At 37.6% G+C, this 16,571-nt stretch overlaps 1 protein-coding gene across 1 annotated transcript; it reads right to left on the reverse strand.

Moving 5' to 3' along the window:
- LOC109230757 (zinc finger CCCH domain-containing protein 53-like) lies at positions 639-5,337 on the reverse strand. Its single transcript, XM_019396173.1, has 9 exons — positions 4,308-5,337; positions 3,208-3,390; positions 2,673-2,852; positions 2,504-2,580; positions 2,219-2,428; positions 1,996-2,143; positions 1,564-1,783; positions 1,417-1,491; positions 639-1,110 (listed from the first exon to the last, which is right to left on the reverse strand). Exons 1-7 carry the CDS (start codon positions 5,111-5,113, stop codon positions 1,588-1,590), a joined length of 1,800 nt encoding a protein of 599 aa, XP_019251718.1. The 5' UTR covers positions 5,114-5,337; the 3' UTR covers positions 639-1,110; positions 1,417-1,491; positions 1,564-1,587.

Here is a 16,571-nt window from a genome sequence, read left to right on the forward strand (position 1 = left end):
AGTATTCTCTTTTGATAATTATGATATCTAGACCAGCTTGCGCGTACCTCGATTAACTATACGAAGCACCTTACTTGCGCTCACCTCAATTAATTTCACGAGCCAGAATGGATAGTTTTGTGTCTATTACTAGAACCAAATAGGCTTCCTACATATGATTTTTATCGGCTGTACCAAAGAAAGAAGCTTCATAAAAGTCAAAATAGGAAAGATAAAAATACCTAGCAACTTTTTTCTACGAATATGAGGCTTTAATTGATAGAGATAGAGGAAGGACAGTAAATATCAATTAGCAAGGTTTTGGGTCGATAGAATAATAACTACGTACTTATTGTCATGATGGAAGAAATACTTATCTCATGATGTGAGATAAAAATTAGGAATTAACTTATGTAATAGAATCGATCCACTAAAGTCTTGAGCACACCTCGATTAATTTCACGCGGCACCTACTACCTCCTACCTCCTACCAACACATGTATCGAATAACTCTATCCACCATAGAAAGACGTTTGCCTTTAAAACCTCATGATTCTCAATCCATGTCAATGATCACGATACCACACCTTTGAGTGCCCCTTTTTCACCCCCACCCACCCCCCCACCCAAAACAAAGAATGATGGAAGATGAAAAGGGGTTGATCTTTAATGGTCTTACCTTTCATTTTCCTTTTGGATTTCTCATTCAATCAAGTAGCTGCAACAGGTTCAGGAATCTATACATTCATTTGGCAAAAACATGGCAATCTAAGGATATTCATTATCCTACACTAAATTTTACATGATAGCAAGCTATAATTAAGAGGGAAGAGGAAAAAACTACTAAGGGTTACTACTACTCTACTAGCCTTTGTTTTGGTATTGTTTCTGTGCGGTCCACAGCACACAACTACAAAAGAGGGTACACAAAATAAACAGAGAGACCCCACTCCCATGAATCAATTCATCTGTCCTTTACCTATGCATTATATGTATTTGTTGTAAGTAGTATGGTATTTGATGATGGCAGTAATCTTGAGGAGATCTTCCTTACAGATCATTTTTCTTCTGTTGTGTTTGGCTATACAGCTAGAGGACTTCAACTAGTATTTTATGATGCTACCAACCTGTCTGCATAAGCAAACACAAAATGAAAAGTATATTACATATAAGTAGATGATATTAAGGGAAGTCTTGACGCAACTAGTAGAGTTGCGGCCATGTGACCAGGAGGTCACGCGTTCAAGCCGTGGAAACAGCCTCTTGCAAAAATGCAGGTAAGACTGCATATAATAGACCGTTGTGTTCCGGCCCTTCCCCGGACCCCGCGCATAGCAGGAGCTAGTGCACCGGGCAGCCCTTTTAGGTGATATATGACAAGGGAATCTAATTTACAAGTAATTTTAGAGATGAGGCAAACAGAGCAGGTTCTCTTACCAAGTCAAGTTAATCCCTCCTCCATAGTCATGCTGAACTCTAAAACCTAAGTTTCAGTGGCTTCTCAAAGTAAACCTGGTCAATAATCAAATTAAGTATCCTCTCTTAAAACCAAAGAGAGAAAACACTCACACTGTTAAGTACTACCTTGGCGTCAAGAAGCAACATCATTTAAGAGACGTAATGTTGAAGAGCAGAAGTGGCGGGAGGCATAGGGACGCTGTTAGTAGTTATTGTTGTTGTTGCTGGCGTTGTCATCGCGGAACTAACGTCAGCTTCAGCTGAATCAATGGAAAACGCGACATGTTGTTCCGCAACCGATTTAGTGGGAGAAGCAAATAGGTTATCAGGAAGGATGTGCTCCAAGCTGTTTCAATGACAAAGAAATCTCACAAACATTAGAAAGAATATCCAAGAGAATAACCATAGAATTGCACCGATACACACTACATTGCAAAGAAGCAACACCATCAGCTTTGAATGTGGAAACTATATGAAAAGGCTTAAATATAGCACCACAACTGAGAACTTCATGTTGATGAACCTTGAAATTTCAGCAACGAAATTGATGTTTAATACCTTTCTCGAGGATAAGAATCATCGGTATTCGAGGTCTGCTCCTTATTGGAACCTCCATTTCCATTATTTGTATGTAGCAGCTCCTGAGGTACATTCTCATCGGCTGCATCAGATGGGGGCTCGGTGGGTTCCTGGAAACCTTTGTTTTCTGCAGGAAAAAAGAATCAGCCAACACTTGATATAAAAAAATGAAGAAAAAAAACAAAGTGTTCTAAGTGTTAACCTGCTAAGACTTCTTGGTTGATGCGATTAAACGAACAAAAAACACCCGGAGAGAGGCTGGGTTGGAAGTGATTATTGTGATGTTGGTTCTTCATCAGTTGCAAATTCATTAACCTTCTGCCTTGAAGCTCAATTGCTTGCTGCAACTCAGCATCATGCTCTATTTTTCTTCTCAACATCATCTCGTGCGAGTTATGAAACATCCTTGCTCCTGTACAAAAAGACACTTTTAACCGTCTCCGTCGTACAACTGAAGAAGAAAAAGTAATCTAGCTCATTTTCTTACCAAAGGGAATATCATAAAGCTCCCCCGACTCGAGCTCTCCTCTATCAATAGGCTGCTGCTGTTGCTGAAATTGCTTCCTTCAATTCGATTGAGAATCGGAACATTAGTCATGCACAAAAGTATGAATCACAAATCATCATAACAGAAGACAATGATTGTGTTTCCATACTTGTCTGGGAATTTTCCCTTTTCTTTGTATGGTTTAACAAGCACGCGAGAATCACACACAAAATGAGGGTTCCCTTTGGCCAAGATAATCTTCACGGTTTCTGGATAGACGAATGTAACAAATCCAAACATTCGCTTCTGCTGATATGGAATTCTAACGTCTTGCACCGGGCCGTACATACTACAAAACAAATCAAGGACCATCTGACATTAATACTCCCTCCGGTCCAAAATAAGTGATTTTTTGGATGTTTTTACACAGATTAAGAAATTCACCTTTTAACATTAATTAGCAATGGAATTGACCGTGTTAACCTTTACTATCTCACATAAACACTCCTAACACATATTCCAACACTATTTACTCCTAAGGACAATGTAGGAAAAAAATAATTAATTCATTCTTGAAATCTGGAAAAAATCACTTATTTTGGACCACAAGAAAAAGGCCAAAAAATCACTTATTTTGGACCGGAGGGAGTATTTCATTCTAATTTGAAGATCTCATTGATCGAATAAAAGCAAGAATAACAAACCTAAAGTAATTAGACACATCCTCCTCCTTAAATGTGCTATCGGCAGGAAATGTCAAGTAAATCTGTCTCGAGCTAGAATTCCAAATTCCACCTAGCTCCATTGCTGAGAATTCATTTCTGTCAGGTAGGGACCGACCATATTTGTAGAACTCATCACTTGTCATCAATGCTGCTGCAGCCGATCTGCAATTCAGAGCATAACAAGAACATAACTCAAAACCTCATGCCTATCTTTAGACAGATATACCATCTTTAACAAACAAAAAATGAGTCGGTATACTATGCTAAAATCAGTTAACAAATAAATAATTGAAACAATGCAAGACCCAAACCAACACACTAAAGTCAATAACTTTCCTTCAAATACAACCAAGATACACCAAAACACAGTTAAATGCCACCAACTCGCCCCAAAAGAACAATCTAAAGTTCCAAGGTGATATTTATTTTTCATTATCTCAGTCAAAGTACTGAACCTCCTGAAACTGGGAAATGGGTCCAATGTAAGGAAAATTACTTGGAAGGAAATATAGGTTTTTATACTATGCATGAAATTTGCAAGAAATTGGAAAATGCAAGAACCAGAAGCCCAAATTCAAGAAAACACCACAGTCAACAACTTTTCTCAAGAAACTACTAGCCCAAGCAAATATCAGCCCTAATGCCCATCAACTAGCACAAAAATAAAATACCCTTCTTTTTAACCCTCTAAAATTCCAACTGAAAAAGTGAAATACTTTTTCATTATCTCAATCTAAGTATTGATATTGAATAGTTTAACTATCCATTAGATACATTCAAAATCTTTAAAAAAATGGGAAAATTGGTCTCTCGAGTTTAAACTCCAACATTTTTTACATCTGTTCCAAATTTGGTGAGTAGTCCAGAAGCGCGCACGCCGGTCCGGACACTACGGTTATTAAAGATTATTGGTTGTTATAAGAGTACTATACATATGATAAAAGAAAGACATTATAATAATGCAAGACCCAAAAATCAAGATTCAAGAAAACACCAAAATCTAACAATTTTCTCAACCAAAAAAAAACAACACAAGCAAAAAATCAGACCCAATGCCAATCAAAATATCTTTCATGCACCTGTTGTAACCAAATGGATGATGATGATGATGACCAGAAGCCATAAATCTTTGCCGTTGCTGTAAAGCATTCACACGCAAAATCTCATCAAAATAATCAACATTGCTATGAGTATTTTCCTCGCCAAATCCACCATGCAGAAACTTACAACTATTTCCATTCTTGCAAAATCCTTTTGCATAATACATGCAAGGCTTCCAACCACCAAAACCCCCATTATTATCATCATGGGACCCACCAAGAAAAACATCATTTTGATTACTGTTTTCCTCAAGAAACGACTCATTTAAAAATGACAACTGATCTTGAAATTGAATATTGCAATATTCATCAGTTGGCTCGAAAAAAGGTAGTGATAAAGAAGAATCTGAAGAGCCAGAAGCAGTATTTGAGTTTGGACCATTCACTACAGTAGCATATGACACTGGTCTTGGACTTCTTGAAAACACTGGGGACCCACCAGACCAAGGAGATGAAGGCAAAGATTGAAACCCATTGTTTGATATAATGATTCTTGGTGATGAATGGGGAAATGGGTTGAATTTAATGGGGTTTGGAACGGGAATAAACGGCGAAGGCGATGAAGGTGTTGATGCTGCAGATGAACTGTTCGATGAAAGTCCTAAACGATTTTTTACTTGGTTAATGAGAGAGATTAACAAAGTTTCTGGACCAAATGCTAGCCTTATCATCTCCTTATCTCCTTGGTCTTGTATTAGTATATAACCCATGATTTTTGAAGCATTTTCTGGATCCAAACTTTGGATTCTTGACAAAACTGTCTTTGTTGCTTCATATGTATCCATGTTTTGTGATTATTTGTGTGCAATTTGCACTACTGCTTCACTTTAGGCTTCCACTATGTTGGAACTTCTTGGAGAGAGAGAGATAGTGGTTAGGGTTTTTAAAAGTAAAGAGTAAAAGTGTTTGATGAGAGAGAATATAAAGATTAAAAGGAGGCTTATTATTAGGATAATTAGCATTTAGAAATGGTTTTATTTGTTGGTTTATTTTTGGAAATTATAAGGAAGAAGGTGGCAAAGATTTTAAACCATTGTTATAAAAGGCAATGATGGGTTGGTCTTATATTCGTGCAATCATTACATTACCTTATATTATGCAAGTGTGTGGGACATTTGAGTGGGATATAATAGACATTGAAAGGAAAAAAGATTACTCACACGCTCTCTTTCTTTTAATTATTTTGAGGAAAATTAAGAGTAAAATTAATGGTTAGGTTGTCTCCGTGTGATTTATAAATTACGGGTTCGAACCGTGAAATCAGTCGTTGATGCTTGCATCGGGGTAGGCTGCATACATCACACCTCATCGGAATGCGGTCCTTCCCCAAACCATGCGTGAACGCGGGATTCTTTGAGCACCGAGCTGCTTTTTAAAAGTTAAATTAAATTAGAATTTATTTATTCCCTATACATCATACTTTTAATGTCAAAACATCAAACTCCTACAAAAAATAATGTTTTATAAAATAACCAATAGTTGAAAAACTTAAGATCATTTAAGCAATTCAATTTAAAAACTAAAATTGTCTAAATAACGTATTTACAGCAAAGAGAAAGGAAGAAGAGAGTAATTCAGTAGGATTTTAATATGCAGTGGTTGTTTCAGAGTTTAAGACGGGGATTAGAGTCCTTTTTCTTAAGAGTCTAGATGAGTAACAACTCTTGATTATCTGAGGTGGTTGCCAATATCTTGAAAGGTCGTTTGGTTCCGATTTGGGATATCTTGAGATTAATAATGTCAACATTATAATTTTGTAATTATTATTTCATGCTCAATATTGGATAATTAAACATTTTTCGTATAAAACTTATACCAATATTAGTTGATACTCATAATTAAATATGAGGTAAATATAATTTTAAATTTATCTCTAAATTAATATTCACATCCCGATAATCAAATGGTCTAAAATTGTAACAACTACAAGGGTTGAGGATCAGTTTGGTTTCAAGCCGGGGCGTTCGACCACATAAGTCATTCATCTTATGAGGAGGTCGGTGGAGCAATACTGGGAGAGGAAGAGGGGCCCGCATATGGTGTTCATCGATTTAGAAAAAGTCTGGAGGTTAGTAGTGTTCCGGTAGCGTACATTAGGGTGATTAAGGATATGTACGATGGAGCGAAGACTCGGGTGAGGACTATGGGAGGATACTCGGACTATTCTCCTGTGATGATGGGATTACATTAGGGTTCATCTCTTAGTCCATTTTTATATGCCCTGGCGATGGACGTGCTGACGCGCCACATTTCGGGGGAGGTGCTATGGTGTATGTTATTTGCAGATGACTAGTGCTAATCGATGAGACGCGTTGCGGGGTTAACTATCGACTGTAGTTGTGGAGGCAGACCCTGGAGTCTAAAGGTTTCAAGTTGAGTAGAACAAAAACTTAATACTTGGAGTGCAAGTTCAGTGTAGGGACGCAGGAAACAGGAGTGGAGTGAAGCTTGATGCACAAGTCATCCCCAAGAGAGATAGTTTCAAATATCTTGGATCTGTTGTTATTCATAGGAACAAGGAGATTGACGGGATGTTACGTAGATGAAATAGAGGCTTGCGTCTCGTATTTTATGTGATAGGATTGTGTCACCAAGACTTAAGGGCAAGTTCTACAAAGCTGTAGTAAGGCCGAGTATAATGTATGGAGCCGAATGCTGGCCAGTCAAGAAACCTCATGTCCAAAAGATGAAAATAGTAGAGATGAGGATGTTGAGATAGATGTGTGGGCATACCAGGAAAGACCAGATTAGGAATGTAGTTATTAGGGACGAGGTGGGCGTGGCTTCTATGGAAGACAAGTTGCGGGAATCGAAGCTGAGATGGTTCGGGCATGTGAAGAGGAGAGACACCGATGCCCCAGTGAAGACATGCGAGAGGTTGACCATAGTGGGGCAGAGCAGAGGTAGAGGGAGGCCTAGGAAGCACTAGGGAGACGTGATTAGGCAGGATATAGCACTACTTCAGCTTACCGAGGACATGACCCTCGATAGAGAGGTGTGGAGGTCGAGGATTAGGGTTGTGGGTTGACAGGTAGTCTCGAGTGTGACACCCCAACGTTTTTAGACTAATATTTGCATTCTCAAATGACCATCTTTTACAATGAGGATAGATTTTACTTCGCATTTCCTAAACGTAATTTGACGATATAGGAAAATTGCTTACTTTAGGTTGTGTTAATATTGACAAAGAAGTTCCGTAGTGTTGCTAAGTGTAACATTTAATATCATTTTGATGAATTAATATGAAAAATATTAGATATTTAAGGTTTTGGGGAGAAATTCAAAAAAGCCAGATTTACAAGTGGTAATTGAAAAATAGCAATTGAAATTTAGCTACTTTTCATGTAAAGATAAATTTGAACGAAAACATTGTTCAAAATCCAGAAGATATTCCAGCATAATATACTGGACTTCCAGCATAATATACTGGAGTTCTAGTATAACATACTGGTCCAGTATAATATGCTGGAAGTTCATACATAGGTGCTCCATTCTCCGGTATATTATGCTAGAACTTTCCGTGTGTTGGAGTTCCAGCATAATATGCTGGAAGTTCATACACAGGTGCACCAATTTTCAACATATCATGCTGGAACTTTCCGTGTTACAGCAAAATAGTGGATATTTTTTAATGACTTTACAAATGCTGGCTATTTTTTAATTACCAGTCCGAAAACTGGCTAGCCCGTGTTATTTTCACAAGGTTTTGGGCTGTCACCCTTTTGTATTTATCCAAAGAAGACAAAGTTTGAGCAGCCACCTTTTGTTCATCCTTATCCAATGTGAGATATACTATCATCCTTGTGAGATATCCTTAAGTACCTAATATTTGTAAACCACCAAGCGTTATGCTTAGTGATAGTTGTTTTCTATCGCAAGTAATGTGTGAGAAGTGATTTGAAGAAGGTCTTCTAGAGTAAACTTTTCAGGAGATTTTGTGGAGATCACATTTGTATATGCACCTAGGTTTTGTGTAGTTTTGGGAGTTGTACATGATCTATATGTCACACTTATGTATGTTATTTTGGAGGCTTGTTGGATCTTAAGACCAAAATATTGTAACTTGAATTTGGTAACTTGTTTTGCTGTTTTAGGGTGTGTTAATAACTCAAATCTTCTAATATGTTGAATTTACGCTTTGTCTTGTAAAAATGTACAAAGGAGAAGACTAATTTTCCTTTTATACTCGCTAGTTTGAAATTCATGTACAATATGAATATGCAGTGATGTTGAACAAAAAGTATAATTTTGTTAGGAAGTTGCTTTAACGTGTTGATTATTTTAGAAGGGTTGTATCACCTTATCTTGATATTTTGACATTGTATTTTATTTAAGAAATTTTACGTAGTGTATTTTCAAAAACAAAAATATTGCACCTTGAAACCTTCATCGCATGAGCCTATTTCCGTTAGTAAATTATTATGAATGTCTTTTTAGATTAATATCTTCTGAATATTGTAAGTAGTAAGTTAGTTTTATATTGTAAGTAGCACCCTCCCAAAGGGGGTGCTACAGAGATTCTCTTCTAGTCGTACTAGTAATAGTGTTACTAGTCTTGTATTCTCTTACTTCAGAGTTCCTTGTTGTTAGACGACGTGGCATTATTGCCGATAGGTTCCTAGTTCTTTTAGTATTACAGGCTGTACTATTTGTTTCTGTTATCTTATTTTCTTGCCATTCTTACTGTTTGTTCATTGTATTTTTTTCACGGTTTTTGAGCCGAGGTATATCAGAAATAGTCTCTCTTCCTTAATAAGGTAGGGGTAAGGTTAGTGTACACATTACTGTGCCCAAACCCCACCGAATAAGATTGTATTGAGTTTATTATTGTTGTTGTTGTAATCCCGATAATTAAACGATCATGAAAAGTGGATATTGTGAATTTGACTTAGAGGGTGTTTAAGTGCTTATTAGCTTTTAAGCACTTTTTTAGTTTGTGTGGTATTTGACAAAGATAAAAAGTGCTTAAAAGCACTTACTTTTAGGAATATAAAGTACAAAAATAAACCAAAAGCCAAAAGTTGGGTATTACCAACTTATGACTTTTGACTTTTAGCTTAAAAACTACTTTTTATAAGCCAATCAGGGGCGGCCAGACGAATTTTGTGGCCTAAAGCCAAAATTTATGAGGGGCCTTAACTTTTTAAAATTTTTATTATTATTATTTATTTGAAGTCTATTTTTTTTTTTGATACAAAGTTATTAATAATTTTCTTATAATCAATTACTCCTAATAAGTATTTCTCAATTGACAATATAGCTAATCCATTTAACCTTCCTTGTGACATTGTTGTTCTTGGTAAGATTTTATCAATTTTAATTTTGAAAACTTCTTTCCGCTGAAGCAACGGTAACATGAGTTACTAACATTATTCCATAAGCAATTTAGGCATTTGGAAAAGAAATGAATCTTTTTATTTGATTAAATGTATCAATTAAACTGCTATCTTCTAATTGTACTATTTTTCTTAATACTTTTAATTGAGAAAATAAATCTAAACCATCAATATCGAATTGATTATTATACTTTAAGGAACATTCAAGATTAAGGCAATATTTTTTTAAATTTTCCTTAGTGATCTTAGCTTTTACTGCCAAATCGAAACCAAAAATATTTTCATATGCTTCGAATTATTCAAATCTATTTTGAAGTGAAAAAATTGTCATGTCTATTATGTATAAAAGTTAATCAACTTTAAAGGACTCTTCGAAAGATTTTGAGATTTCATTATCAACATTCGCATCAAATTGTTACTTCTTATATATCACACGTTTCTTACGAAATTCGGGTTCGATATTCATTTCAAGTGCAAGTTCCTTGGTAGAAATCATAGCAGTTGCAAATCCTTTTTCTCTATATTTGTTAAAGAAGGAAATTAAATTTTTTTACTTTACATAACTCTTTTTTAAACTTATACATAGTCTATTAGGTATAACAAAAAATGAGGCCCCCATAAATATTGAGCCTGAAGCAATTGTTTTACTTGCTTTATGTCAGGATCACCCATGAAGTCAATCCAAACGCCCTATTATTTTCAGCCGAGTCATAAGACTCGTTGAAAGTCTAGTACGTCGTCTTGTTGGTGAGGGTTCATACATCATCTTCTTAGGTTTGACCTTCTTTTGACTGAACCTGACGTTAGGTTAGCTAAATTTGGTCCAGCCAAGTTTTGACCACCACAAAAATGATAGTAATACAATTAATTTTTTTAAGTCGCAAATTTTCTTATATGGATATTGCTATTATTTTTGGTTGTCTTTTTTTTTTTTTTGTTTCCCACCCGGTATCCGGTACCCGCATTGGAGCCCGACTATATCCGGATTCGCGCCGCGTAGGGCCCCTTGGGGGGGAAGCGCTCCCTACCAAGGATTTTTTCCATACCCAGGGCTCGAACTCGAGACCTCTGGTTAAGGGAGGAGCAGTCTCATCCACTGCACCACATCCTTTGGTGGTGTTGTCTTTTTTCTTTGGTTGTCTTATTATCATATTATTGTTATTACTTTTTGTTACTAGTTTTTTTACATGACTTCTTCATTGGTGTACTTCTTTTTAATTATATTATACTAGGCTTTTTTTGAGTCGAGTGTTTCTCGGAAACAGTCTCTTTACCTTCACAAGGTAAAATTTACATACTCGCTATCCTCCACAAATTTCATGTGCGGAGTTTACACTGAAATTATTATTGTTATTGTTGTTAAGTTACACATCTTTTCAATAACATAATATAAAGAAGAAGAATTAATTAATTATAGAATATATAAACAAAGTAGATTACTTTTTAATAAAAGTTGGACATGGTCACATGGCTATAGGTGTTGGCATCTAATCAAGTCTACTCGAGCTTGCAATAATACCAAATCGAATCAAGCTCAATTAAATCACGCTACAATATAATCGAACATGAGCAAAATCTAAGCAAAGTTCAACTCATTTTTCTGAATTTGATTGTAATGTTACTAATTTGTAACCATATTTATTGCATAATCTATGTTCAAGATTTAAGAATTAATATTATAGTTATAGATTTAATACACAAGGATTCAGTTAGATTTATACATTTTTGTTCGTTTTAATCGAGATGAGAATCTATAGTGAATTGGAAACAAATTCCAAGAAAATAGTGAAAGGAATTGGCACAAGGTTTAGTAGTACTTTTTTATTACGATAGCACTTGAGCAAGTTTGCACGCATACCAACTACTGATCATAAATATTAGTACTTCTTTTTAACATAAATATCGGACAACTCATTCCATTAAACTTAATCAAATAAAGAAAAGGGAAATTACCTGCTATGTCCATTTATAAGTAGCTCATTACAAAAATTGGCCAATAAATAAAATATTACTAATATTAGCCAAATTAGCCAATTAGCTATTTGTAGCAAAAAAATATCAAATTTTTGCTTTGTTTTGAGTGGGTGTTATTAGAATAGATTGGACACAACTTAAGGAGCTTGAATCTCAGTTTTGGGATGATTTGGTGAAGTTTTGAGGTGGTTTGAATTGAAAATTCGAAGTAAAAGCTGAACATGAAAAAAATGATATGTGTATCACACTGTGTATCATTTGTGTATCACATATGTATCATATTTGTATCAATTGTGTATCACATGTATATCCATGTATACCTGTGCGTGAGATACATGCGTGATACATGTTTGATACATGTGTTGCAGAAGACTTTTTTGAACTCGATTTAATTACGAATTTTGATGCAAAACCAGTCCAAATCACCTCCAATCTTCCTCAAATTTTGTATATTGACTTATCTATATATTTTCAATGAATTTCAACTATACCCATTGAAAAAGTTCCTTTTTTGTTTAAATTTTTGGAATATTGTATAGATTTTTGTATTTCATCACCTTATTTGCTACCTCGTCCATGAAATTTCCTTTCCGTCTTGTATCTAATGTTGCTAATGACGCTTAAAAATATGGAAGGTGATTTTTGCATGTGATTCTTTGAGAGAAAGAACCCTATTATTTGGTTTTTCAATTTTTGTTGGCTAGTTTTGGTAAGTCTATGACTAATGGCTAGAGGTTGGTAAGTTGAGATTTATTTGGGACATTTGTGTAAGTTTCCCTAAAGAAAATCACACAAAAATCTTTTGCCTCCGTCAAAATTAAAACATTGATCTATTATTATCCATTCTGTTGGAGCAAATAATAGCTAAACCAATTAATGATGGATTAACGGGGTGAATCTTAGTTGAACTCAATAACTTCTAAACTGGATAAAATAGAATATTTATGAGAAGAGTAGTGTTCAGGTGCATCAAATAACGGATTCGATACACTATGATTGACAATAAATATGATGGTATAAATATACAATAAATGTAAGCAATGACAATAAATGTGATGAAAAGGGATCTGTCACCTAACTATAGGGGTGTTCAAAACCGAACCGAAATCGAAAACCGAACCGAAACCGAAGCTTAATGGCTTGTTGGTATCAGGTTAACGGTTTAACGGACGGGGAACAGATTGAAATTTTTTCATTAACGGCTTATCAGTTTGGGGACGAATTATTCAATTTTCTTAATGGATAATCCGTTAACCCATTAAGAATATATATATATATATATATATATATATATATATATATATATATATATATATATATATATATATATATATATATATAAAATCCAATCCAAACGCCACCGGTGATATCATATCTCTATGTCCCGCATCCAATCCAAACGCCACCAGTATCATAATCGGCCAAGCGTTACCATTGACCTTAAGTTTCACTTAACTTACCATCATCAAACACGTGTCATCGCTAATCTGGAGCCTTTTCATTCACAAGCAGATAATACATAATAATAGCAGGAAGAAAAGGCAGCATCACCTCCAAATTAAAAGTGAAATCGGTTATTAACATGGTAATTTTACCTTCCGGTAGAAAATAAATGTTGCCGGTAAAGCGGACCATAAAATAATAGTAATAATCAACAACCCTGGTTCAAATTTCTCAACATGTAATGAGTTCAAATTCATCATGTGAAAGAGGAAAGATACTCATTTAGTTGACCATCAGGCTAACTTGGAACTACTAGAAGAGAGCGTATGTCTTCACACAATTCAACTACTTGTGGAACGTGTAAACCTTGCCACTTAGTATATTTGTTGCGATAGTACGACCTCTGTAATGCACGCAATATAGATTGAATTAGGCCGATAAACCGCCCGATAAGAGCTAAACTGATACCAATCCGCCCGATATCTTATCAGGTGGCTAGCGGATTAATACATTTAAAAGCCGATAACCAATAAGCCAAACCGTTAAGAGTAAATAACCGCCCAATCTGCCCGATAACCAGCCCTACCTAACTATCATATGATTGGGATGTCCCCTTTCTCTGTCTGCGGCGTGGAAAAGTATGAAGTCGGGATGTGTATGGAATCTCTAGATTTATGGATCAAGATGAAATAACGTGTGCTTCAATAATATTACCAACAAATAAGACAACTTTTGGATATTCTCTTTTGTCAACTCTTACAATGTATTTTCTTTCTCAAAGTTCCGAAGAAGATCCCCTTTTGTTCCCTATCTCTTCCTATTTATAAGGGATATTCCCCAAAAATCCTAAAAGGTACAACATAAAGAATATTCCTTTAGATATTCTTTATGCCCACTTATGAGCCTATGCTCCCGTTACTTTCTCATCTCGGTTGTCCATTTTTAACATCAGCCTTTGTGAGAACAACCTTCAGTCGTTATATCATGGTCGACCCCGTCCCTTGTCTTGCGTGTCCGTTACCGTGGTCACCAAATTTGGACCTATACAGTTAGTCCCTCCGCTTGTTGAGGTCGTGGCCCTGCACGTCCTCGATAAGTGGACATCATTTACTTTCGCCTCGAGAGAATTTGGCTATTGAATCAAGTCGGGTCAACCAAGATCGAGAGAACGACGCAACCGGCGGAGTCATGATTGATGTGGTTACCATGGGATGACGTCACAGCTACGCACGTAATCATTACGCACCTTCTCGAGACAGCGTCTGCGTGCCTGTCGCTTTGGTTTTAGTGTCATTGACAATCCTTTGCTTCGATTCTCGTGCCATCCAACCCTATAAATAGATGAGGGGTTCGTTTTATCAGAAGTTTCCACCATTCCCCTCCTTGCATGAACACTATTTTCCTTTGATCTTCTTTGCCAGTTCCTGTTATTAGCTTCGTTTTTACAATTCCATTTCTTTCCTTCTTACCCAATCATCACCTCTTTCTTTAGGTTCAGTAGCACACTCGTTGAGATGTGACAAACCCTTCGCATTCATGACGAAGTTTTCGATGCCACTCCGTTGTTGATGGCTCCTCCTTCCGGCGGTGAGGATCTTGTGGCTGAAGAGGGTGAGAGTTTTCCTACCGTAGAGGAGATAATTCCTAGAAACCCCTTGTCTAGAAGCGATTTCCACAAGGAACCTGCACCTACTCCCGTTCCGGTGATCTCTTAGACCGGGCCGTCTCACATAGCTGAACTCCGATCTACATATCATATCCCTTCTCACGTCGAGATGGTTCCGGCTGGTGGCGACATCGTAGAGGTCCATCGACCTGGGTACTGTGCCTTTTATATTTACCCTTTCTTAATCGGTTATACTCTCCCTCTTCTTCCGCTGGCGGAGGAATTCTTCCGATTTTACAACGTCTGCCCGGCGCAGCTATCTCCGTATTTGTATAAAGCTTTCCTGATGTTGACAAAGTATGCGGAGTTGGCTGGTTGCAAGGTCGATGTCTACCACCTATTACACTTGTTTTCACCTAGTTTTTACAGAGGCACTATGATACACCTGCGACATCGCGGGACCAGAGGGCTGATAGTTAGAATTGATGATAGGATGAATCGGAAGTTTTGGCACAAGTACTTCTTTGTAAAAATCGAGCACTTTGTGTCGGACCCTGCTGGATTTCCCGAGTAGTGGAATCATAATCGTAGGTGTTGATGGCATACGCTTGTTATCTTCTTTTGTCCCTTTTGATTTTCATTTATTTGTGGTTTCTTTGTGTTGTTTTTTTTCTTTTAGCTGAGAGGCGTGCACTCTTTCCAGTCGTCGGCATTGAAGACTGGGTGGCTCGCGTGTTACCTCACATGGCGGGTATTCGAGATTGGGCGGTCTTCTACAAACGCTTTGGACCGATGGTCCCGTCTAGTAAGTGTTACATTTGTTTCGGCTTTCTGTTGTTTGCCGTTATTTATTGATACGACCTTTTTGTGGTGACAGGCCGACGGGCTTCCAAAAAGAAAGCTCCAGTGCCAGCATTTCGCCAGGCCAGTGCATTGGCAGGGATGCAATTTACTTTGGCTGAGTCCGCCCACGGAGGTCGTACTCAAACTTTGTCAATTAGGGACCCCCTCCTCAGAATATTGCTGTACGGGATGAGATCTCTTCCCGGCCTATCTACCGCCTAGTAGATGACTCCTCTAACGGAGAGGAGTCGCCACCGAGAAAGAGGAGGAGAATGGAACTCGAAAAGGCCGTCGCCGCTAGCGTTGAAAAGAAAAAGGTCGTTGCCTCGAGAGCGGCATCCTCACCTATGCCAGGCGCAGGGACCATTTTTATAGCGGGGAGGTCCCCTAGGGCCGAGGGGGTATACCAAGGCAGGGAGCCTACACGGGCCGCTGAAGGTGGCGCATCATCGGCGGCCGGAGGAGATGGAGCGGTGCTCGCAGAGGACGATGGATCAGGCTCGGACGTCGATCTCGAAGAGGTGCGGGCCTTTTTGGAGAGAAATACCCGTGTGGAAGTGAGGACGGAGGGTCCTAACCGACATGTAATCATTCCCACGGGTTACGATCTTTTGGCGAACTCTGAGCAGGCACTGTCATCCTTCGCTCCCTTGTGCGCCGCTTCTGAGAACGCGGCGCTTCAGGCGATGAGTGATCCAGAGCTATCGCGGAGTATTTCTGGCATGGCTTTGCGAGTAAGTGTTTTTTCTTTTCCTGTTAGGATTTATTTCGCATGTGTAATCTGCTTATACTGACTTTCTTTCCTCTGCATGTCAGACTCTCATTATAGAGATCGAGCGCGACAAGAGGGATGAGCGTAGGACGACCGTTTTTAAGAAGGTGACCTCCAAGTACAAAGAGTACCGTACCAAGCACCGTGCGTTGGCCGATGTCTTTACTCAAGATAGCGAGTTTCAGCTATTTCGCGATGGGCTTAAATAGAAAGAGGAAGAGTTGGCGCAGAAAGTGGAAGAGCTGAAGGAGCGGGATGATGAGCTGATG

This window comes from Nicotiana attenuata, chromosome 1 (assembly GCF_001879085.1).
Source record: "Nicotiana attenuata strain UT chromosome 1, NIATTr2, whole genome shotgun sequence".
Taxonomy (NCBI): Eukaryota; Viridiplantae; Streptophyta; class Magnoliopsida; order Solanales; family Solanaceae; genus Nicotiana; species Nicotiana attenuata.